This window comes from Xenopus tropicalis, chromosome 8, assembly GCF_000004195.4.
Source record: "Xenopus tropicalis strain Nigerian chromosome 8, UCB_Xtro_10.0, whole genome shotgun sequence".
Classification (NCBI taxonomy): domain Eukaryota; kingdom Metazoa; phylum Chordata; class Amphibia; order Anura; family Pipidae; genus Xenopus; species Xenopus tropicalis.
Genome location: NC_030684.2, coordinates 127,409,230 through 127,435,669, shown reverse-complemented (window position 1 = coordinate 127,435,669; position 26,440 = coordinate 127,409,230). Strand labels below are relative to the sequence as shown.

At 40.9% G+C, this 26,440-nt stretch overlaps 1 protein-coding gene across 1 annotated transcript in view; it reads left to right on the top strand.

The window, feature by feature from the left end:
• Positions 1–26,440, top strand: part of adamtsl4 (ADAMTS like 4) — a 111,859-nt gene that overhangs the window by 40,384 nt on the left and 45,035 nt on the right. Inside the window, exons 3-5 of the mRNA XM_002935457.5 lie at positions 5,347–6,101; positions 8,102–9,449; positions 11,617–11,719. Of these exons, the coding sequence (XP_002935503.2) occupies positions 5,347–6,101; positions 8,102–9,449; positions 11,617–11,719 (2,206 nt within the window). The remainder of the gene's footprint in view (positions 1–5,346; positions 6,102–8,101; positions 9,450–11,616; positions 11,720–26,440) is intronic.

The window sequence follows — 26,440 nt, the reverse complement described above, 5'->3', positions numbered from 1 at the left end:
AACCAGGTATAATGCCAAACACAACCTTCTGCAGGCTGCCAGTCCACTTAGAAGCTACCAAATAGTCATTTACAGTCCATATTTGGCACCCCCAGAAACATTTTTATGCTTGTGTTGCTCCCCGACTCTTTTTACATTTGAATGTGACTCATGGGTAAAAAAGATTAGGGACCCCTGACCTAGATAAATAAGTCCTAAAAAGTCTAATATGGTTATTTACTATGACCCTAGACAGAGGTTCAAGAGCACTAAGGGGGGGACAATAGCATGCATACTTCTGTCTCGGGTCTGTTTGTGCGCTGTACCTTATGCCGAATAAAAAATCTGTCATACAGTGCATAATGCAGTGTTGGCAGATGCAAAGCAGCCCTGTGCTTACCACCTCTCCTATACCCAAAGCCCCAAAACTTTTTTACCCGTGAGCAACATTTTAATAAAACAAAAAGTTTGGGAGCAACACAAGCATTACAAAGGTTTCTAGGGACCAATAGGGCTGTGATTGGTTATTTGGTAGCCCCATGTGGAATGGAACTACAGGAGCAACATCCAAGGGTTGGGTAAGCAGCATGTTGCTTGAAAGCCACTGATTGGCGATCACTCCCTAAGTATATTGCCCTGTTATGGCCACTGTCCACCTAAGTGCTTTTTCCCTCAAATGCCCCTAATGAATACAGTGCTTCCAAGCGCAGGCAGTGCTGTATTCATGGAATGCACAGCAATTTTCCAGTGAGCAGGGTATAGGGTGGATTGCACCATTTTTGCACCCTGTTTTCCAACAATTTAGGAAATACTTTGTCAAATAAAAGATAAATATCAAATGTTCCCTAGCATTGGTTTGAGAAAAGAACATCAAGAAAAAATTAAATTTTCTTTTATTACGCAAAATAAATTGCTGGGGGTGTTCCACTGTCATTAATGCAGTTTATATGATTTAAACTGTACTGGAAACAACAAAATCTGGTTACAATACATATAAAGTAGTCATCAGTTAAGCTTAATGCTTCTCCATTGATGGTGGTTGAGTACATTATCCCTCTTGTTTAACTCCACTAAACCTTTTTCTATTAGGTCCTTAATCAGTCACACCGGTCAGTAAATAAATGTCTATTTATAAAGAGCTGATTGTCTTGTGGTCTTCTTGACGTGTGATTTATAGAATAGGCAGATTTGCTAAAATTTGGCAGGTTTCTTTATTTGGGGGTCTAGTAACAGCCCTTGCCATTGTTACAGGGGAGAATATAAAACTATTTTTGGCCTGGCAAAGCTGCCTCCTCTTCCGCTGATGGGCTATGCAAGGCAGCCTCTGCACAAAGGAGACAGATCCCAGGCCAGATAGGGCGGTGACATGAAAGAACATCTCACAGAACAATACTGTTGTACTGTGTCACTTAACTGCACTGCAGAAATGTTCTGCACTCTGGTTCTCTCCTAAACAGGGAACAACATCTGTTCTATATTTTACAATCAATGCATAGAACATGTTTAGTTTGAAAACACACAATACTGTAGATGTAAGTGTAACGCTTTTCTGACCCAATTTGGAATAAACCCAGGCTAGTAGTGAATAGAGAGCATGGGTTACATTTGCGACACTTAATACAAAGGGGTGAGCCTCCGCTATATGGGAGAATCAGGATGGAGCGAGGGTGTAGTGGAACTACAACTAGCTGAGGTGTGGTGTGCAAGTGGTAAAAGATGGACGCCAGAGGATTCTTGCTGATCAACTATAGTACAAGTTTATTCAAGGCACAACCAAATAGTGCAGCAGGGTTATACTCACAGACACAGCAGTGTATGATGTCACAGATAATACAGCAGATGTGACACTTTAGGCACAGGATAACCCCTTTGGAGAATGCACAGAGGATTAGCTGACTTCAGGAATGGATGCCCTTTATCTGGAATGGATCCCTCCGGCCGACTATTGATCAGGGTGAGAAACTGCCTGAATACTATGTCTTAACCGCGGTCCTGCAGAAATGGCACACAAAGCCTGGGTAGACTAAACCCTTTTGTTACAACTCCTGGTTGGGGCTATTTACTGCCCTTACTAAATAGACTGACTACGATCACCACTCCTAGAGGGTGCTATTAACAAAACTGACTGTGCTGGCTTTACCTCGTTCACGGGGCCCTGTCCCCGACTTATCACTAGGGTAGGTGGTCCCCTAGGGTACAAATGGCTTCTGGGCCTATGTTCTGGTCCAGGCTCAGTTGGGATCTGTCCAGAACACAGCATGCAGCCAAAAGAGGAAGACACTTCCTTGTGCAAGACACTATATAGTCTGCCAAGGGGAGTGGTCAACCTGGGCTAAACCTATAGAGGGCAGCCTAATAACAGTAACCTGATATCAGAGGGCTCTGCCCTATAACAATACAGATTAGATAAGGATAAGGGATAACACCATAGGGAGCTTAACCCTATGGGTCCCTACATAAGCATTTGGAGGGGCAAGTGAGGAAGCCCTTTTAAGTCATTTCAAAGATATGCCACAGAGATGGATACTTTCAGTTCAGCGAGATGTGGAACCACTAGAGAGAAGGAACCCTTATTATCTATTGTGTTTGTAGAATGGCAAAATCCAGTTTTGGAGTCACACTCCAAAACAGTTTTGGACACAGCAATGGTAAACATGGAACCTTTCTCTGATACCATCAGACATGATTCTATGCAGTTTAGTGCCAACTGCTAGCCTCTCAGGAAGATGTAAGCTTAGATTTTATTAAAACACAAGTTAAAAGGTGTTTTCCTCAAGGGATGCATAGAATGCCCTTTTCCATAAGAGAGAAGTCTCTGAAAACCTAGTGATCTCCAGTGGCTCCATGAAGGGGGTCAGATTGTTAAACAAGTGAGTTTTCTATGTAAGCTCTCTGGGAAAGGTATTTATTACTAATGGACACTGATTAAACCTTAGTTTAGGAAGAGGTGGGTCAAGAAAACAAAGGAGGGTTGTAATTTGGATCTACCTCTTTCCATTGCCAACACAATAGGGGGCATGTATAATGCCCCACACATTCAGCCATTTTTTTGCACTTTGCCCGCTTCATGGGGCATTTTGCCGATATCTGCAAGCCACAGTCGCACCCTTTCAGCCTCTTCTAGGGTTGGTGGTAAGGACAAGGCGAAAGACTACCTTCTGACACTGCTTTTTGTAGGGTGTGCTGGGTTTTTGATCTGACACTCCCAGCAAAATAAGCACACCCCTGGGTGCAAGTGTTCTTCAAATGAACACTAAAGGGCTAATTTTTAAAGCCCCTGGGTGCAAGTGCAAGAGCACCAAGGGGCAAGAGTGCAGAGGAGGCACTCCCCTGCAGGCAGCACTAGATTAAACTTCATTCCATAGGTCACAGTGCCCTAAGTTTTTGCTCTTTGTACACTGCATACAGCATTGTGCATAGTCCCTTATGGAGCGCACTCTTGCACCCCTTAGTGCTCTTGCACTTGCACCCAGTAGCATTAAAAATGAGGCCTTGATTCTTTATAAATCAAGTTATACATACATACAATACTGTAGAAGCAAGCTATATTGCAGTAGCAGTAATGGCCCCCTTAGTTGTGATGAGAACTTGGGGAGCTTTGTATATGACCTGGCTTTTCAGGGATTAAGAGTTTATTGAAATATACATTCCTTCCTGTTAAGAATGAGTTAAATAAAATGATTCATGATGTAATTATATCTGGCCTTTGAAAAGGAATCCGGTCTGTTTACAGGATAATACCACTGAAGTGCGCAGAAGTATCTGTTGTACTAAGGAAGTAACTCATTGTCCCAGAAGAACAGAATTGTTGATGTCTGGAAGGATCCAACGTATCTAATTCTCTTTTCTAAGCACCGAGGAGAGCAATATTGTCGAAGTTTAGGGAAACCTAATGTTGGTAGGGAAGGGATTTATTTCTGTCTAGAGGATATTGCCAAGGTTTATATGGCATTTCACAGTTCAGCTATACCTGCAAAGCTTTTAAAAACATTATATACATCTCTAAATCCTTTGCTTGATGGAGGTTGGGAAATAACAGCCTGTTTTTCATTAAAAATCTCAAACATATGTTTCCTAGCAGGGCTGTCCCTACAGATGGGGGGCAGTTGGTTCAGATTTGAACAACACGGAGAGAGAAAATAAAAGTAAAGGGTCGGTTTACCTTAAAATATCATTTTAGCATGATATTCTAAGACAATTTGCAATTGATCTTATCTGCAGCACCGTTATATTGAATTTAACTACTTTGTTATTAGGTTTTCATACACCCTAGCAACCAAAGCAGGGGTGTGAGCAACAGAGAGGAAGGTGATAAGGCTGAATATAAAGATACGTAATACAGATAATTCTTACCTTGGTAAACACAGCGCTATAGGCCAGGCCATAGATCTGCACTGTAGAGAGAGGGGACAGATTTACATTAAATGGCAAATTATTTAAAAAACTACAGAAAAATAGTAACAGACTGTTCATGTACAGCTGGGGTCCCCAACCTTTCTCACTCATGAGTCACAGTCAAATGTAAAAAGACTTGGAGAGCAACACAAGCACCATAAAAGTTAATGGAGGAGCCAAATAAGGGCTGTGATTGGCTATTAGGGGCCTTTATGCACACTATCAGCTTACAGGGGCTTTATTTGGTAGGAAATCTTGTTTTTATTCAACCAAAACTTGCCCCCAAGTCAGGAATTCAAAAATAACTCCCTGGTTTGGGGGCACTGAGAGCAACATCCAAGGGGTTGGGGAGCAACATGTTGCCCCTGAGCCACTGGTTGGGGATCACTGATATACAGGAATGTCCATTCCATACTTGCCAACTGTCCCACATTTGACAGGAAAGTGCTCAAATTGGGTAGGGCTTACCCAATATGTGCACCACATGGACTTGGAGAAGGATGGCTGCATCAGAGGAACAGCAAATAGGAGAATGTTGCATCACATTTGTGCTCAACCAGCTAAGGTTTTGATTGGCCACTCATCCCATTGGTTTCATGATTATCCTTGTGACCTTTGCAGTGCTACCACTAACTACACTGGCTTTAGTATAACCTATGGTTTGGGACCTAAAAATAGGGCCCCAAAATCTCCTTTCATACATTACAAAATGGTAATAAAAGGTGAATTATAAACTGAATCTTGGTTCTCCATGCTACCGCCTACACCAAATTTGAGTCCCAGGCAAAAAATGGTTAAGAAACCATGTAATATAAGATCTCTATATAAGCCACATTAGGCCAAGCTGGAGGTGTGGACTGTTGTTTTAAAGTAAGCTTCACTCTTTAGCTTAAAAGAAATATCACCACATACTAAATTGTTTTGGCTTTGTTAGCATAGTTAATTCAGTGTGCTTTATATATTTCTTTGTAGGTCTCCAGCAGGACACCTCGACAGACGTTGGAGGATGAAGGAGCTGGGAATAAAATTTCTGGACTCTGGGGTACCTGGGGACCTTGGTCTAGCTGTTCTCAGACTTGCGGACTGGGAGTTATAGAAAGAAGTAGGAGCTGTTTGTCTCCATATAAGCAGGTACCTTGGGTACCAGGTGCAGAACCAGCCCCACACATCATGCAGTCCATCCCTCAACCTTCACCGAATGATGAAAGATCAAATGTATATCCATTTGGAGCAGCAAGGCCAGCATACCCACTGCATACAGATGGGGAGATTGCAGCACCTTTTGTAGACCTTGGGGCTCAAAGACACTCTCCAGCCCTTCGATACAATCCATTCAACCGCCACACTCGACAAGGCATACATTCCAGTGGATCACAGCCTCCAGTCCAAAACCATGACAGCTCCCCATACCATAGGTCAACATCCAGTCGAGGGCGGGCAGCAGCAAGGCATCCCCAAACAGGGTGGCATCCAGCACCTTTGGAGACTCCTTACCTACAGGAAGAACTTCTTGCTCCCGAAACCTTCTCCATGCACAGGAATGATCATCAAAGCATCCCATCATCCTATAACCGGAGAAACATTACCAGACAGGTTGAAGATCCTGCACCATGGCCATTCTTTCCAGATTCCATTCCTCTCCTAAAACCTGAAAGTTCTGAAGACCACAATCCAGGGCGGTCTTTTCCACCACTGACACCAACCAAAGAGTCTCGTTTCTCTAGAAGGTATGAACCCACTTAAATAGTAGGTTTCTAATGCTCTGGAAATTCTTAGTTACATATACATTATTTCATTTATATCCATTTAGAGCAGTCTTATTGTAATGTTTTCTAGAACAGTATAAGGATAATTTTGGGTGGAGTTCCACTTTAAACAGGGACTGACATCCTTTAGCCCTCCAGATGTTTAATAATTGTAGTTCTCAGCATTCTCCACACCAGCTGCATTACTGGAAGAACTGCAACTCTGCAACACCTGGAGAGCTAAAGTTTCCATTTTCCTAATTTATAATATCTTCATGTTATCTAATACCCTATAGAATAAGTGACACATTGGTGAAGGTTAAACTCATTGTCTAAAAAAGGAGAAAATATGCTTTTCTAGTTTGGTAAAGCCTCATCTCTGCACATCTCATCGCTTTCCCTTTGTCTCCACCATTTTTTATGCCCTGTTCTCTGTTCTATAGACCCTCTCTCATCTCACCATTTCCATTTTTTTCTTTATTTCCTTCATTCTCTTATTATATCCATATATCATCTTTTCTTAGAAATAAAAAATGGCCAAAGAACAGGCAGGACAAATGAACATATGGGCTATTAATGTGTTTTATAGTTGACCTATAATCATGCCTGTGGCTGATGCACATAAAGAGTACAGAAAAAAATACTCAAGTGCTTTGGCATGGGGGTTCACATGTCACTACTCTGTGTGGATCACGCTTGCTATTAAAAAACATTAGGACCATTAGCAGGCTAAAAATAGCCTATGCTGCTTAATGTTGGATATCTGTTACTACTGTGGGAAAATGCAATACTGTCCATTGCCCAGGCCAGGGACTTTCCATTATTAAAGGTGGAAGTTGTGGGCTGGGTTAATAGGCAGTGGGCAGCTTTGGATACCAGTACAGTCCTGAGCTTTATTAGCCTTAAACCAGGGGGCCCCAACCTTTCCTACTCGTGAGCCACATTCAAATGTAAAAAGACTTGGAGAGCAACACAAACATCATAAAAGTTCACAGAGGTGCCAAATAAGGGCTAAGATTGGCTATTAGGGGCCTCTATGCACACTTTTAGCTTACAGGGGGCTTTATTTGGTAGGAAATCTTGTTTTTATTCAACCAAAACTTGCCCCCAAGTCAGGAATTCAAAAATAACTCCCTGGTTTGGGGGCACTGAGAGCAACATCCAAGGGGTTGGTGAGCAACTTGCTGCCCCCGAGCCACTGGTTGGGGATGACTGCCTTAAACCCATGATATAGAGCTCTCTTTGTGATGGAAACGTACAGTAAGAAGTCATTTACTAAGTGCAGGGTGCAAAAAACAATGCAATCTACATTGCAAAGGAGGCAGTGGGGGCGAGGTGGCCGACTTGGTGACCGCCCTTGCCCTTTGTGCTCTAGTACTTGTGTCTGGGGTCAAAATAAATGACTCCTTTACTGTTATATAACTCGACTGGAACACACATATAGGTTGCTAATTTTCGGGAAGATCCAACTGTATAATTTGGCCGATTTCACAGTAAAGCTTCAGTCTCCGCAACTTGATTTTTTTCTAATCTTCTTATACAGCAGATGTGTTTTTACTGGGAAGCCAAAGCAATCAAGCTTTTGGATAAAGATCTTGTTTGTTTAAAGTGAAGGAAAGTGCTGGAAATGTATACTCCATCTCCAACCAACAGTTTCTTCTTTTTATAATTCCCCACACAGAGAAAAGTCAGTTTAAACTAATTAAGTGTTTAAATGCCCTAGCCTTTTACTTAATTCCTTGTATGGGCAGCTGCTTCAAGGAATCTGCTACATTTGCTTTTCTGAAGCCTTTGCCAGGATTCATGGACATGAAGGAAGGGGATTTTTTTTCCTTTGGCCAGCTCATAACTTCACAATCTGTATATCTTGCTTGTGTAGGGGAATTATATCTTAAAACAAAAAAAAATATTATTATTAATGGGTAACACAGAAGATCTCATTGGAACCTTTCTTTATTATAAATGTATGTGCTTTCTTTTAGATCCCGTGTTAGAAATTCGATCAAACCAGGAAAGTATGGATATGGGAAAGTGCCCTTTGCTTTGCCACTCCATAAAGACAAAGAAGAATCACAGCGGTTTAAGAGGCATCATAAATCTCTTGACGGTGGAGCTACAGAAGAAGAGGAGCACCTGGAGCCAACTCAAATACCATCAATAAATGACCGAGAAGTTTATGACACACATAATGCAGACAGTTCTGTGATTCATAGCCCAGAGCCTTCAAAACAAAAGAGTTCTTTATCTCATAAAGGAGACTTACCGCACCACCATCTACCTGATAGAAAACAAAAGACAGTACATGAGCATTCTTCATGGCCGGAAACATTAGTCAACATTTCCTTATTAATGGGACTTAGTGGGTTTCAGCAGAAAGCTCTTAAAGGTGATGAGTCAAGACACGAATCTATGGAAACAGATGTAGCTCCAGTAGAACCTGTCCAGGAAGAGGGGCTCAGTCACAGAAGGAGTCAATCCAATCAGAATGACCAACTTTTATCTGAGATCCGTTATTGGGGCTCTGAGAAAGATAGTGAAAGGCATGGTGATCAAAACATTGGTTCTGAAAAGCAAGTAGAAGAGGCTCATTTGAGCAGGATAGCTAAGACTAGAAAGGTTCGCTCCCCTAATACCAGGGTATTATTGGCAGATGAAAAACAGGCAGCTGTGGAACAAAAGTCATCTTCTCTCCTTTCATCAGCTACAGCTGAGGAAATTGCAGCGGCAGACAATTCCAAGACACAGTCTGACGTTTATAACAGGAATGGAGACCAACCCTTTATGGAAAACAGAAAAGACATCAGAAGAATATCTAGAGCCAAGATGTTTGGTACAGTAAAGCCAATGCAAAGGTTGGATGCAACCAAGAAAGGTCAGAATGAGAGGAGCCCATTGGAAGGATCGGTTTTATTAAATGAACGTGCATCCCATTTAAACAGCCATGTGAAAAAAATAACAAAACATTCTGATGGCTCTGATAGCGAAATAACAGCAGATGAAGCAGATCAGCACCACCATCAGGTGGCATCTGATTCAGTACTCTTGCCTCGATCCCGTAGCCAGCGTCAGAGCCAGAACAGGCACGGTGTGGACAACAGCAGGGTCTTCCAGAATCTGTTTAGAGAGCATCCTTCTGTACACAGGCCTGCTCAGTCAGATCCTTGGCCAGCCTTTGGAAGAAGTCCAACCGTGGCTCATGAAAGAGAACAAGATGTAGGATCAAGCCTTCATCAGAACTCAGAACTTCCTCAATGGAACCTGTACAATCCAGCATCGGAGGAGTTTCATTGCGAGGGGGAGCAGAAGCAATACAAATCATGTAACCAAGAGGTATGTCACTTTCCAAATTTGCCACTCTTTTTAGTGTGGTTGGCACACCTAAAGATATAAAAGGAAATGTTCACTATGTACATGGAGAGTTTGTACCGTATGGCAGGAAAGTGCTGCTATGGTTCTTTTTTAATAATTGAATTATGGAATAGAACCATGATCTACATGCCTTTTCAGTTGTTTTTTCCTAAATGCAAAGTAAAACCCCAAATTTATGTAATAGTGGAGTTTGAAAGGAGAATGCAAGTCAAAATGTAAAAAGCATTCTGCCCAATAGTCCTCCTATTGTTTAGTAAAAACGCCACACTTTTGGCTCACCTAATCAAATATTTACTCAGTCACACTTACTGCACATTTTCTAGAACAGGCAGCCATCTCTAAAAAGGTATTCTCCCTTCCTTTCCCTCCTTGCTTCATACTGCCCATGTGTTTCATTCCCTCCCCACCTCCCCTCTGCCAGATCCGCTTCTGATTGGCTGGTGGGCATGTGTAGCTCAGAACAGCAGACAGGATCAAGTTACACACATGCTCAGAGAATAGGAAGGCTGCCGCTGGCACCTACAGGAAGGGGAGAGAGATTTCAGTGATGTCACTGTAGGCTTCACACTGCTGTAGGCTGCCAGCACCATATCTCAGAGAAGCAAACAGGGATCTGGGAATTTAGATATGCAGTAAGTACTTAAAAAGAATGCCTTTAGACTTAATTTTAATTTATATTAACCTTTCCTTGTCCTTTAAAAGAGGCAGTTGCTTTGTTCAACTAATTCCTAGTTCTAAGGTCCAGTGACAAAAGAGTTTACCATTGATTCCTCATTATAAATATGGACCAATTATTTTTCAAGGGAAATGCCATATTTTAGCTTTGACCGATTTGGCCCACTACCCCTTTAATTCTGTCTTGAAAGTTCCAAGATGGATGCATCAGAGCCATTTCTTTCCAATTAGCAGGCCTGTAAGCCTAGTTGTTCCGACTTATTATTCTGATACATAACATTCCGGATATTAGTAGACAAGAGGGAGGGGCCCTGTTAGGCTAAACAAAAACACCCTCCAAACTGTTGACATCAGAATATAATTACCCTAGCTGTAAAGATAATCTTTTGTTCTAAGTGCTCCGACTCTTCATTTGACAAGCATTAAAATGTTCAATAGGGTAACTGTCAGCTTAGCTTGCCGCATTGTTCCAACAGGTCCTAATTAGAATCAGCGTTTGGCGTGTTTGTATTTGCTTGCCTGCCTTTCATATGGTGCCACAGTTTAATGGGGAGGGTGGCTGCCTCCTATTGTGGTTTACAAAAGCTTTGGCTGATTCAGGATCCCAGTCCAGCTGTAAAAAAAAAAATTCAGTTAGTGCTTTTTGCAGAAGTCCCACTTTCTTTATTAAATTTGCATTGTTACAGGGGAAACAAATTCGCCTTCGTTTTTGGACAATCTTTTCTTTCCCCTCTCCAATCTCATGTCTCCCACAGTCCCTCCATACATCCTCCAAGACTTGAGAGCAATGCAGCAGTGTTGGTTGCCCCAACGTTTGGGCACATGGTTTCATTGTAGTGATTGGAAACCAGAATCATGAACTCCCTGCTAGTTGCCACCAGGAAACCAAAGTGACACCGCATACGGGGGAGCAGTTAACTTAGTGGCAGTGGGGAATGTGCAGTGGAGCTAACAATTAAATATATATGGAAAGATTTAGCTTTGCTTTAGATCTATTCTCATCATAGCATTTATAGTCTTGCCTTATTCCAAAGCATTATTCTCAGCTTTATTATATAGTACATGAGCTAAATTCTAAGGTTTGGACCCCAGGCCAAGGATTGGATCATAATGGGGGTCTACAGAGATTATCTGACAGGATTTTCAAACCAGTTGATATCTGGTTGATTTTTCATCATATATTGATTAGGCAGCTAATAAGCTGCTGACTCCATGTGTATGGCCAGCTATAGTCTCAATTTATACAGAGGAGTTCATTATATAGGAAGAAAGAGTGGGACTACTTCGATCACCCATCCTCCCCTCCCTGTCACACCATGTCCATCAAGGCAAGACTTGTTTTTTGGGCTTAGGTGGTCCATTTTCTATTTATGACAGAAGATGAAATTGATAAGGATCTGCAGTTGGTGATGAAGGCAATTTTTTTTGTTTCTTTCTCTGTCCACATCTGCAGGCATGTCCAAGTGGGCAACCTGATGCAAGAGCCAAGCATTGTGCCACATTTAATAGCCAAGAGTTTATGGGTCGCCTGTACCAGTGGGAAGCCTTCACTGAAGGTAAGAATATCTAAGAGCTCCACCATAATTAAGTGTACTGGTAGCTCTGTGCCCAACCCTTCTCTACGCACCAGCATCATTGCATGCTACTTAACGTTCCTGATTTAGACTTGGGGTAACATGGGGGCAACAGATAGTCAGAAGAATAAAACAAAGACAGCACTGGGTTTTTATAGACTTGTGACATGGTAGCATATGAAATAATTACGTATGGGTATGGGTGTTACCAATTTGAACAAAGAACTGTTCTGATGCCGCAACAGGTGGCACAGCCCTCAAGGCCGAACCAAGGCTAGCTTGGGAACAGCATCCATCCAAGCCATTCTGCCTACACAGAATTTATTTTTTATCACTGGGATGGGCTAAATTGTCCTAGTTTATAATATTCAAATGTTGGGAGGTTTATTTATCCCCTTCCCTGTTTTCAGAGTTAAATAAATAAATAAATACTTGATAACAAATGGAAGAGGGGGAACACATGCCATGCGTAAAGGCTGGCTGACCCAATTTAGACTTGAAAAAGTCAGCGACAGTTGAGGGGCCATAGTTTAGGGCATTCATGTTGTAAAGAATATAAAAAATATCAAACAATTACAATGCAATTATGCTTATTATGTAATTAAAAATTATGTGATGGTATTTATGCCAAGAGAAAGCTTTAAGACGAGGGTCAATGTTGTTGCTACCCTAAAATGCCTATTTTTTTATTATATCCAATATAATGTATTATAAAATGTGCTAGATGTAAACCAGTTGTTTTTCAGGAAAGGTCTAACACCATGGCAAGGTAGGTCGTCCAGCCATCATGTGCATGTGAGAGAGAGTGACATGATTGTGTCTCACTGGGCATTAAGGGCGGTGGAGCATGTGAAAGTGACAGGATTCGTCTCCAGGAAGGACTCCCTGGGTAGAGAAATGAAACAGTGCTGGGCGAATCTATTCACTGCCTCCCTGTCTGGGCCTACCCTAGATTTCCATTTCCTTCCAATGGCTCATCCCTGTGGCTCTTGTATAGCCTGCATTGTACCCTTTGATATAATGAGCCCAGCAGGAAACTGATGGGAAATGCACATGTTTTCTGATATGATTCACAATGCCATTTTTGGAGGCAATCCATAACCCTAGTATTCTTTTATATGTGTAAATTCCAGCCCCACCACAATAATTGGTACCAAGCACTCATTTAGTTTGGACTGCGGCAGAGCCAAAGGGCTCATTGCTGCTTCCATCATCACCATACAGGATTATGAAGGTTTACCGAGATTTAAAGGTATCTCATCTCCTGCTTCAGACTAATTGAATGAGCTGTAATGTCCTATACAGGTCTACAACAAGTCCAACTTATGGCTAACGTTCCCTCTGATAACGTTTTGTTCATTTATGTGAACTATTTTTTTTAGAGAGGTAGGTACAAATAAGTACTAAAGTATGTGGTCAACGTGGTGGCACAATGGTTAGCCTTGCAGTCCTGGGGTCCTTGGTTCAATTCCAGCCAGGGCACCATTGGCAAGGAGATTGTATGTTCTCCCTATGTCTGTATGGGTTTCCTCCCTCACTACAAAAACATACATGCAAGTTAATTGGCTCCTGATTAAATTGGTGCTATTGTGTATGAATATAATGCAAACCTTGGATCTCTGTAAAGAGCTTTAGAATATGTCAATGCTATATACATAAATGATAACGTTAATTCACTCAATATTCTCAGTGTGTACCAAAATTTGTTGTGTATACATGCATTAGTACCTTGCTAAGAGTGGCTCTTCATCTGTACAACAGCTAGTGGTCCAAAGGCAGAGCAATACTGGTTTAAGGGTGAGCTCCACCAAGGAAGGGACTGATATGAACAATGAACAGTCTCTGTAAAGCACTATGTAAACATGTCAGTTCTATATAAATTGGTCCTGCTAAAGTCATTGCACCCTACTATATCTGTCGCCCCTCAGATCACTGCCCAGATGTTCTAATTACTGTTGTTACTACATATGCCGCTGTGATGCATTTTTTCTCTAAAAAAAATGACACCCCTATCCAGAATTGTCAGCCCTGTTTTGTCCTAAGCTTGCCTCTGGCATAGTGAGTTTATGTTTTCTGTGTCAGGTCACAATGGCCTTACTGAGACGTCACACCTGATATTCCCAGAATGAGCTAGTCCTTTCTTACACGCCAGTAACTAGCTACCTACAGGCTATGACTGATTGTGTGCAACCTCAGTTCATTGGGTGGCCTGTCATTGATTAATGTCTCCTAACAGCAATTGCCTAACACATTTTCTCAGTATGAAAAATTATTATATACAACTAACCTATATATACAGCCGTATACATCTACTGAAAAGTTTATACATTGTGACATTTCAAATAGTTTGAAGTTTTAAAGGGATATTATACTGGGAGAAGTTGCATGTTTTTAATTAAACATGTAGCCCTGTCCTATTATACTTTGTTTCTTGCTAAAAAGCTAGAGCTATACTATTTTTCACAAAGGCAATATTGTGTTGAGGCCTATGCATTATATTATTATAGAGAAAATAGTGTGGCAGTTCCACAAAAATTAAGAAATACAATAATAAGGCTCTTTGGAATACACTCTATTTGTTTTACAGAATATTTATAGGAAAATTAAATAAAATGAAACCTCACATAATTGTAGAAGTTGTACCACTTTGCCAGGATTAGCTTCAAAGGAAAGCTAATATTAAGGTCAGAGTTTCAAAGCAGGAACTGAGGTCCAAAAGATCAGCATTTTCTTCTTCAAAGCTGAAAATGAGGCCTTGAAGATAAGTTTTTTCCTCTCCAAAGTTGAAAGTGAGGCCGACAAGATCATTTTTTCAACTTTAAAGATGGAAATAAGGCCCAGAAGATCAGTTTTTTTCCTTTAGCTTTCTGCTCTCCATAGAAGGCAGTCAGTCCTACAAGACTAACTAGCTCCTGGTTCTGCAGAGCAGGACGTACACGGGCCGATTCTAGCTGCCGATATTGGTCCCTTAGACTGATTCGTCTGCTTATCGGCCCGTGTATGGGCACCAACGACGGGTCTGCCCAACCAACATCTGGCCTGAAATTGGCAGATATCGATTGGCAGGTTAAAAAATGTAATCGGATCGGGGACCGCATTGACTCGGTGATGCAGTCCCCGAACCGACTGCACCCATTACCATCATTCTAATTCAGTTGTTTCGCCAAATGACCGAATTAGCCTAAATTCGCCGATATCGCCCACCCGCAGATGGGGATATTGGAAGAAGATCCACTGGCTTGGCGATCTCGCCAAGCGAGCGGATCTTAATGTGTATGCCCACCTTAAGACCTACAGAAGAAATTTGCTGGTCGATTTCTCCCAATACATTATCCACAGTCATATTATTATGTCAATCTTAAAAAAATATTTCATATAGTCGTTGGCTATAGTTAGATCTGTGGTTTCCCTTTAAAACTGAGTTAGCCGAATGGCATTGGTAGCTGCTGTATCTCTACCCCAGGACTGGATTCCCTTGTCTGTTAAACAAATATGGCCCACACTTTATTCTTTAACACTGTTACACTTGTTTCCCTGCTGAGAATTGGCAGCGTGAGGCATCGATGCCCGGCAGCCCTTCTAGTTTTGCCGAGTTAGGCATATGTTGCCTTTTGTTGTAATCCACTTTCTCATGGCCGGTGGTCTGTGCCTAATGGCCCCATGATATCATTGTCACGGTCCATGCGTTAATTGTGTCAATGTTATTATTGCCTTTGTTAGTGTCTCCAGCTTTCTGGGCCAGGGATGCACTGTGAGAAGAGTAATGGGGTGTCCCTTCCACCAGCCCAATGCACACATAGACTTTTCTTGTCTTTCTCTCCTTCATTCTCTCTCTTTTTTTTTTTGCCACTGTGGTGCTGTTTACTTGCCCTTTCCTCAGGGCTGGTGCTAGCACGAGCTTGGCGTTAGTTTATATTCCTTCACTAAGCGCCTGGCTGGGAATTTCAAACAATCAGCCTGCTTTATCCCTGGTGTTTGTGTGAAGACACAAGTTTGACGGTCACGTCAGATAGATTGCCTTCCCTTGTTTGTCTCCTCTGCTCTAAACACTTGATTCTTGCCAGAGCCCACACGTTCTCTTTCATGTGGTTTAATGGGGAAAATATACGCTTACAGAGAAATTATACCGACCAATTATAAGTATAAACGCTGCACTTGGCTTTTTCAGTGCCCCTGGCTCTGACGCCTATACTGCTCTCTACATTTATCAGCATCAAGTGTGTTGAAAAGCAGACTGAGGCATTTTGTCTGCCGCCATTTTCTGCTGGCCAACAGTGCTACTCAAAGTGTTTTTGTGCTTTTAACCCTAACATTATTGTAAATGTAAGTGCTGTTAAATGGAGTGTCTGTCTGTCCCTATTCTATTCCTTTTCCCTAATGTCTTGCATGTTCCATGATGAAACAGATTTGTGAAGAAAAATGCTGGAACTAGAGGTAGGCAGCAGAGGTATGTGTATAGGGCACAGCAGCGCTAGGACCCTAGGCACATAAAGTATCATAAAGTAGGAGAGCAAGCAGAGTTTGGTGGCGGCAACAAGGTGGCGGGGGGTGGCCAGTTGGAGGCCAGGTGGCACATAAATTCTTACCCTGGATGCCCAGAGCTCTAGGCCCAGTTCTGGTGAAGAATCATGCAAAGCATTATGGCAGTTGGAATCTTGGTTGCACAAAAGACAGTCAGGACAAGAGAAAGAAAAGGCCAAGCAAATGCTGCTTTCAATAGGAACAAGATTTACCATCAACTTCATTCACTCGATAAAATAATTAAAAAATGTTTTACTTAATGTAAATGGAACGTTGCCTAGAATTACATTTTCTTTCCTTCTGCAAAAGTTACATTTAAAAACTTAAAAAATAAAGTCTTAAGGCAATATTTAACTTGTATTATTGAACAGAGCTGCAAAAGCCCTTGTGGGAGGGCCAGTCGGTGCTTACATCTGACCAGCTTAAACGTGTGGGGGTCAAGGGGAAGGGGGGGGTAAATAATTAAAAATCTGTACCCTTCTGCCAAAGTAAAAAAGCTCTGCAGCAGCACAAAGCATTTATGTCAACCAAATAGGTAGTTAAGGGCTTTGGTTTCCCTTGAAATCTTCTGGAGGCTGGAACCAAACCAAAAGCAGGCTCATAGTATCTGGGTTTCGACATCTTCACTCTGCCTCTTGAAACATTAATAGCATTTTATTTACTCATTCCTTACGCTCGGAAGAGAAGCTGTATGTAACTGTAAACTATTTGAGAAAAGTGGGCCAAAAAGCATATTTATGTTAGATGTTTATTGCAGTGAAAAGCATGCCCAATGGCAATCCCCGGCCTGCCAAATCTTGCACTAAATCACTCTGTGCACTGCTCATTTACTGTTTAGCCATCTGTAATAATTACTCTTGAGCCCTTTCAGCTATCTTCCCTGACATTCCTGTGCTATTCGATATATATATTCCATCTGGCAGGGCTGTCCCTCGCTCGGCTTTTAATACATATGGGCAAGGGAGCTCACACTGAGCTGAATTAGACCTAACGTATCTCATGTCACAGCCGCTGGCAGGGAGTGGGGATACACAGTTGGTCACATTGGCATTCTATTGGCTCTGGGTCACATACTTCTCTATTATCACTGGGCAGCAATCACTTTCAGAATCCAATATTTCATTCTGAGTCTTTGCCCAACAAGCCTTGTGTATCAATTAAAGGAAAACAATACCCCCAAATAATGTAGGTCTCTATAAAAATATATTGCATAAACAGCTCATAAATAAAACCCTGCTTCATCTAAATAAACCATTTTCATAAAAATACACTGTTTTAGTAGTATGTGCCATTGGGTAACTTTAAATAGCAAATTTCTGTACTAAGGAGCATCCCCTGGGATATAAATACAAAATCATTTATAAAATGATCAACATTTTAACAATAACCATCCATGTTATGCCCACTGGAATGCTTGCCCACTCCAAGCCACCAACCATGGCTGCCTGCCATGCCGGCCACATCCGCAGCAGCTTCAGGTGGGCAAGTGAGAGCAGGCAACCAGAATCCACTACCCTCCTGGGAGCCTTGTCCGAGGAGGTTACCATCCACCTTTTGACATCCATGTGCCAAAACCAGGGCTTAGCCCCAACCTTCCAGCAAGCATTCCTACCGCAACCTATAACAGCATAAACGAACCCCTGCCCAACCCGGTCCACCTTGCTTGTATTCAAGGGTGGGTTACCCCATACATAGAGGGCATTGGCCAGCCAGGATTTTCATTACAATGTTCTGCTGCAGTCCCACCTGATTGGCTCTAGTTACTTTCTATGCATTGCTCAGAGAATTCATTGTCTAGCAGCTTTGTCACCAGTGGCCCCAGTTGGACAAACTGGTTCGATGGTAGGAGTTTCCCTATAACTTGCATTTGGTATAGTATAATTATTCTTGCAGAGCTGCAGCCCTTTGGAAATTCACCTGTCAGTTATCTCTCCCAGATATCAGCATTCTTTATATAGTGCCAGCGGTCGGCTCATTCCTCTCTCAGCCTGTCATTTCAGCGGTTACATTTTCCCCTGTAGCCTCTTTGTCAGTACATTGAAAGCTCTGTAACACTTTTAATACATTAAGTTTATTTGTATTGCTGAGCCCTTGGGGCGGCTGTGTCTCACACTGATAAAGATAAATTCTTTCCTGGGCGGAAACAATGGCCACCTTGAGTCAGCATCTCTCTTTGTTTAGCTTGTTAGGCCCACGAGGGCTTAGCCATAAGAGCTGTGTCACATGTAGGGGAAAGATATATTTACTTTTATTTACATCATTTTCATTATGCGCCCTGCTGAACGTGTCAGTATAAAATAACTGTTTGGTCGATCTAGTTCTGTTCCTGTTCCAGTGCATGGCCACCTTTAGTTTTCACCAGATCTGCTGAGAGATTATTGAACAAATTTGTTAACCTTCCCTAGGTTAAGGGTGAAGACACACGGAGCTACTAGTAGCAGCTACTTGTCACAGCGATTAAAACAGACTGATCATTTACTGATAATTGTCCCTACGTGTGTTTTAGCAGGGGCAATTCTCAGTATTGTCTATGGCAGGGGATTTTCTTGAGTTAAGTAGCAATGACAAGTAGATGTTGTGGCCCTTGGATCTACATCTACAACTACTGAGGAAAAAGGTTTCTGTTCTGCTCTCTGTTCATTTTGTTTTTAACTCATAACTCACATACAAAAGCATCCCAAACAGGGTAGGTCTCTATAAAAAATATATTGCATAAAACAGCTCATATATAAAATCCTGCTTCATCTAAATAAACCATTTTCATAAAAATACACACTTAGGGGCACATTTACTAATCCACGAACGTCCGAAAAGCGTCCGAATGCTTTTTTTCGTAATGATCGGTATTTTGCGACTTTTTCGAGTACTCAATACAAAAAGTACAAAAAAACAATTTGCGAAAGTCGTAATGGCTATGAAAAAGTCGCAACAATTCACGAAAGTCATAATGGCTATGAAAAAGTCGCGACAATTCGCGCAAGTCGTAACGGCTACGAAAAAGTCGCAAAAAAATACGAAAAAATCGCAAAATGTTCGTTTCCAATCCGAATTTTTCCCATTCGGATTCGTGGATTAGTAAATCAGCCCCTTAGTATTATATATAACTCACATAAACTATTGGTTATTGGTTATTTGGACCCCAGCAACCAGATGATTGCTGATATTCAAAACTGGAGAGCTGCTGAACAAAAAGGTAAATAATCCAAAACCACAAGTAAAAAATGAAGACCAGTTGCAAATTGTCTCAGAATATCACTCTCTACATCATACTAAGTTAATTCAAAGATTAACAACCCATTTAATATGTTTTAGTATGCAGTCAGAACTTATAAAACCTAAAGCAAGATGCCAGTTTCCCGAAGTTAGAATCAGTGCATTAGAATGCCGGGTAGATGGAGAAAACAGTCAGAGCTTCAGAAAATTTACAGAGTTACAGAGATCCCAACCTCCCAGAGTATATTTCCAAGAGGTTGTTGGCCATACCTAGTCCTTCCTTCTCTTTTCTTTTCTTTTTCTGACATTGCGCTGCAGACCATGACCTTAATCAAGGTAACATTATACATTAATTTCTTCCATATGCAGACTGTTTCAGTTCCTCTTTAGAGAAAGAATGAAGAGATCAGCCCCCAGACCATTCATATGTAGTATTTCTTGTATGTGTATATATATATATATGTTTATACAGCTCCTGCCAAGCTTGAGAATTCATGGATAACCAATCCTTCCTATAGAAACCTGTTTTGCTTTTCATTGCAAAATAGGTTTCTTTGTTTTTAAGAATTTAGGACTGCAAGTAGTGACACCCAAACCAGGACAATGACTAAGATTTTCCAGAGTATCCCCCCCCCCTTGCAGGATACTTTTCATCTCATTGCTTTCATCTGGCATCGGATGGCCCTTACCTGCTAGGGCTGACGACTGATATATCTCAGTTTACCTGAGGAATGCCAAGAGACTAGGGCAGCTAGGAGGCCTTTGGTGGATTAGTCATGGAGGTTTAGCCAGTGTCGCTGAAGAACCCGCCAAATATTTTTGGAGCTTTTTGTCCTTTATTGTCATTCAGCATACTTGTTCACAGGCCTGATTTTAGAGTAGGATATCGATGGCCCCAAGTATTACACGATCTAGAGTTGCTATAATATTAGTTTAAAAATATACCCCCTACTCTAAATATAGTCTGTGGGAATGACATGTTTTTATAGCATTGTTTTTCCTTTGGCCTAATCCGTGTGCTAATCCTCTGGGTGACGTAGTGCCGGAAATATTTCTTGTGTTGTTTTTGCCCTATGGGTTGATATTTTGTTTATGTGAGCTCACCTCTGTCAGCGTGTACTAACTAGGTATGTGAGGGTGGAGCAGAGTGAGTTAAATAAAGCATGACACACTTTATAGCCTTGAGCCAAGCGCATAAATGTAATTGGGAACCCAACAGTGATGTGACTACCATGGAAACAGCCCTTGTGCCCACCCCCAGGTAGGAGTTGGGTAGAGTAGAGTAGACTCTGATACTACTTTTGCACCAGGGCTTGTATGCCTGTAGGTAAGCCACTGCCACCAAATGTGTTATGGCTAATGTGGCCCCAGACTGAAGAAAAGAATATGTTTTCCTCTTTCGTTTAACTGGCCCAGTTCTCCATGGGCAGACAGATGGACGCTAAAGGATGGTGCAGTACCTGATATGGTTTAGCTGCACCTCCTACTATGTTACATAGCCTAGTAGGCCAGAAGGTAAGGTATATCCTCATTTAATGGAATTCTACATAGAAGGAACAATCCCTGGGTTGATTTGTACCTTCCACGGAGACATATTCTGCTCAATTCTGCTGGTATTTGAGGGATTGATTTTCCTTTAAACAGGAGCTAAAGTAGGATTTGGGGGTTTTAAAGTGGTAGTTCACATTCAATTATCTTTTAGTATGATTGGTATTCTGAGACAATTTTCAACCGGTCTTCATTTTTTATTATTAGTGGTTTTACAGTTATTCAGCTTTTTGTTTAGAAGCTTTTCAGCTTGGCCTCTCAGCAGCTAACTGGTTACTATGGTCTTATTTACCTTAGAAACCAGGCAGCTGAAGGTAAATTGAAGTGACAATAACAATAAAATTGTACTCTTAAAGAATAATTGTCTATGGCTGCTGGGGTCAGTTACCCCCATTTGAAAGCTAGAAGAAAAGGCAGAAGAGAAATGCAAATAATTAATAAACTATATAAACTATAAAAAAAAAATAATGAAGACCATTTGCAGAGTTGCTAGAATAGGGCATTGTATAATATACTAAAAGTGCACTTTAAGTGCAGACTGGGATTATAGGGAAACCATGCTCCTTATAAATAGGAAAATATGCTCTCTGTTAGGGATAGGGAACCTTGGGATGGTTATTCATTCTATGGCCCGCCAACTACTAACTGAGAGGGGATGCTGGGTTGTGGTTTAGCAAAGTTGTAGCTTCACGGGTTGCAAATCCCTGCTGTAGGCTTTAGACTGACAACTTACTATGTGTCCTGCTATATGGTATTTTAAGAAAATAATCCCATAATCCTTCCATTGACATGGTGCTGACATGTTTTATTTTGTTTACATACCAAGGTACTGTTTTGCTTAAAGAAAATATGCTCTTATATAATATAGGCTACTATAAATAATCTTGGTATGTGTGGCACTGGCACCTTGGGAACGGGCAGTTTGACTGGGCAGAGACTGGCATAGGCAGGCTGCAGAGGAGGTGACCCACAGAACAACAAGTAAGCTCCACCTTGGAGGAATAGTGGGGTTAGTACCCCAGTGGGTAGTTGAATATCAGAGATATAATGCCCTAAACTTTATTGGAAAAATAAGACTTTCTGTCTGTTTAATGCTGACAACCAGAGGGATGTTTCCCAATATTGCCCAATGTAGGTTATTTTTGATGCCAGACCTCATTCAAACAGCTTATGTGTAGTTCTAAGTACAGGTATAGGACCCTTTATCCAGAATGCTCGGGACCAAGGGTATTCCGGATAAGGGGTCTTTCTGTAATTTGGATCTCCATACCTTAAGTCTACTAAAAATCAATAAAAGATTAATTAAACCCAATAGGATTGTTTTGCATCCAATAAGGATTATTTATATCTAAGTTGGGATCAATTACAGGTACTGTTTTATTATTACAGAGAAAAGGGAATCATTTAACCATGAAATAAACCCAATAGGGCTGTTCTGCCCCCAATAAGGGGTAATTATATCTTAGTTGGGATCAAGTACAGGTACTGTTTTATTATTACAGAGAAAAGGGAATCATTTAACCATTAAATAAACCCAATAGGGCTGTTCTGCCCCCAATAAGGGGTAATTATATCTTAGTTGGGATCAATTACAAGGTACTGTTTTATTACTACAGAAAAAAAGGAAATCAATTTTAAAATTCTGAATTATTTGATTAAAATGGAGTCTATGGGAGACAGGCTTTCCGTAATTCGGAGCTTTCTGGATAACAGGTTTCCAGATAAGGGATCCCATGCCTGTACAGGGCTTAGTGCAGCTGAAGCAATGCAAAAAGAACCTCCATACCTCACTTACCTGTTGACCATAATGACAGAGATGAAACTAGGGCCAGATTTACAAACAAGTAAAATTATTGTACCGACACAGCCCTTGTGGCAGTCACAACGTTTTGCCTTGGGCACAATGAATTCTGGGAAAAACATTGTACAGAAAAACAAGGCTAATTGTGCCAATTGGTGCAATTTTCTAGTTGCCTGATGCTATAAACTGAGGCCTGTGCTCTGTCAGGTACTTGGCCGATCGCATATAAAAGGTTGGATAGCACTGCTTTACTGTAACTGGCTTATTTCATTTTGTGTAGCAGAAATAATGGGGCTGGGGGGGCGGAGCTGGCAAACTCATTCTAACTATTTATTACTTGTTTGCATTTCAATCATATGAAGAAAAACATAAACTGATCTGGATCATTTAATGACAAATGAGCTGCAAATGTTTACAGAAAAAACAGCAATCGATTTGGCAAATATTTTGTCTTTAATCAAAGCCCAGTTTATTACTCAGTATTACAAAACAACATCGCTGCGGTTGTTCAGATCAGATAATCTTCAGTGCTGGGCTGTATCCCAAGCAATGGATTCTTTATCTCTGGGACTTTGATGTCAGATACAGTAAGATCAGAATTGGACCAATTACATTGTGGTGCTTTGCATAGAGTCTGGCATTTATGAAGTTTATACCACATTCCACAATGACAGAAACTGTTACTGTTGGGCTTGTTGCTCAAAGATAAAAAAGAAAAATGAGCCCAAGCACAGCACCTAATTACTTTATTGCATCAGCTTGATTGCATTGTATTTATGGTGGCCACCCACTCCCTAAATGGATTTGTAGGAAATTGTATTACAGGTATGGGACCTGTTATCCAGAATGCTCAGGACCTAGGGTTTTCCATATAAGGGGCCTTTCTGTAATTTGGGTGTCCATACCTTAAGTCAATTAAAAAAATCATATAAACATTAAATAAACCCAAAGGGAATTTAGTTGCCTCCAAAAAAAGGATTAATTATATCTTAGTTGGGATCTAGTACAGGTAGTGTTTTATTATTACAGAGAAAAGGGAATCATTTAACCATTAAATAAACCCAATAGGGCTGTTCTGCCCCCAATAAGGGGTAATTATATCTTAGTTGGGATCAAGTACAGGTACTGTTTTATTATTACAGAGAAAAGGGAATCATTTAACCATTAAATAAACCCAATAGGACTGTTCTGCCCCCAATAAGGGGTAATTATATCTTAGTTGGGATCAAGTACAGGTACTGTTTTATTATTACAGAGAAAAGGGAATCATTTAACAATGAAATAAACCCAATAGGGCTGTTCTGCCCCCAATAAGGGGTAATTATATCTTAGTTGGGATCAAGTACAGGTACTGTTTTATTATTACAGAGAAAAGGGAATCATTTAACCATGAAATAAACCCAATAGGGCTGTTCTGCCCCCAATAAGGGGTAATTATATCTTAGTTGGGATCAAGTACAGGTACTGTTTTATTATTACAGAGAAAAGGGAATCATTTAACCATTAAATAAACCCAATAGGGCTGTTCTGCCCCCAATAAGGGGTAATTATATCTTAGTTGGGATCAAGTACAGGTACTGTTTTATTATTACAGAGAAAAGGGAATCATTTAACCATTAAATAAACCCAATAGGACTGTTCTGCCCCCAATAAGGGGTAATTATATCTTAGTTGGGATCAAGTACAGGTACTCTTTTATTATTACAGAGAAAAGGGAATCATTTAACAATGAAATAAACCCAATAGGGCTGTTCTGCCCCCAATAAGGGGTAATTATATCTTAGTTGGGATCAAGTACAGGTACTGTTTTATTATTACAGAGAAAAGGGAATCATTTAACCATGAAATAAACCCAATAGGGCTGTTCTGCCCCAATAAGGGGTAATTATATCTTAGTTGGGATCTAGTTCAAGGTACTGTTTATTATTACAGAAGAAAAGTGAATAATTGTAAAAATTGTGAATTATTTGATTAAAATGGAGTCTATGGGATATGGCCTTTGGGTAATTCTGACCTTTCTAGATAAAGAGTTTCTGCATAACAAATCCTATACCTGTAGTAGAGGGAAGATATCGCCCATAGCAACCAATTAGCAGTTTGTATTTCCTGTCCTAGTCGGAATATTAAAAGCAATGATATGATTGGTTGCTATGGGTTCCACCCATATAGAAGAAGTACTAATGATTATTTAGAAGAAGTACTGGCCAGAAACTTCTTTCCAACTTCTGTGTGAAAATACAATGAAACCTTGCTTTTATATACTCTTCTATTAATTTTACCCTCATTTTACACTGTTTTTCTACACCCTTAGGCCCTAAAAGCAATATACTGATTATAGGTCAAATAATTTGGCTCTAGAAGGCTAAAGAGGTTACATGTTTGCTAGTTTATCAGCCAAAGAATAGACAGAGCTGTGTCTTTTACTCTCACACTTCTTTTTGTTACAGTGCATTGTTTCCTGTCAGGTGATCAAAGAGGGACATAGAACATCACAAAATGGTGGCTCACATTGCTTCCTAGAGACGTAGGCCATCTCTGCATGAATCACAAGGGGACTTTGCAATTGGACTTTTAAAAGCCATTCTGAATCTAGGTGCCCATTGTTTTTGTTATTGTATTTCCTAGGAGCCATGAAAATCCTGTAAAATATATCTTTATAAATGCTGCAGGGCCCTCTTTACCACCTGTAATGGTCAGTATTTGTACGTTTAGTGCGAATGTTCAGCGCTTCAGAGTATGTTGGATGCTTTATAATAATAAATATTAGAGGAGTTATAAGACTTCTGCATGCAGGGGGCTGTTATATGCTGTGAAGCGATACTGTATCTAATGTAGGACAACAGCTGGCTGTTTGCTCATGTTTGAAGCTTTTGTACTGCTGAATGCTTTGATTACAGTGCAAGCCAAGTATACATGAAAGAAGCCTCTTAGCCCAATGTAAATAGCCCATTTTGCACAGTTTATACTGGCACAAAGACTAAAGAGACATCACACTGGAACACATGTAAACAGTAGAGGGTCCTATATCCTGAGATGCTACTAAAGTGCCACCCCCAGAAACCTATTGCTACTGAGAACCATTTTGCCCTCTGTGCATAGCCCACAGGAGGGGAGAAGCTTCCAGAACTTACCAGAACCTAGAATCTGGCTTAACAGCTGTGGTCCATCAATGCCTGCTGGCACAGTAAGGTCGGCCTGCGGGGGCATGGGAGCTTTAGCCGGGGACTTGTTTTGAAGCAAAGGTATGTGAAGGGATTAAAGATTTCTGTGAAAAAGGAATGCTAGCCTTCCATTTGTTTCACACATCTCTCTTCCATATTTCATCACAGCTATTATTGCATGTGGCAGTGTTTTTCCACCCGAATGTAATCTTTGTCTTAAAAGTATGAACATGTTTATAAAGAGTTTAAGTCAGCCTTTATTCCTGCCAATCTCAGCAAACCCGAATAAAGTAGTTCATATGATGCATTTATTTCGAACTACACGTGAGCTGCCATACTGAGTGCAGCACCCCTAGTAGGATTGCTCATAAGCTGATTTGGCAGTTGCTTATTTTAGGGGAAACATTTTTCAGCTTTCACTTGCATATAATTACAAATATGCAGTGAATAAGCGTTTTG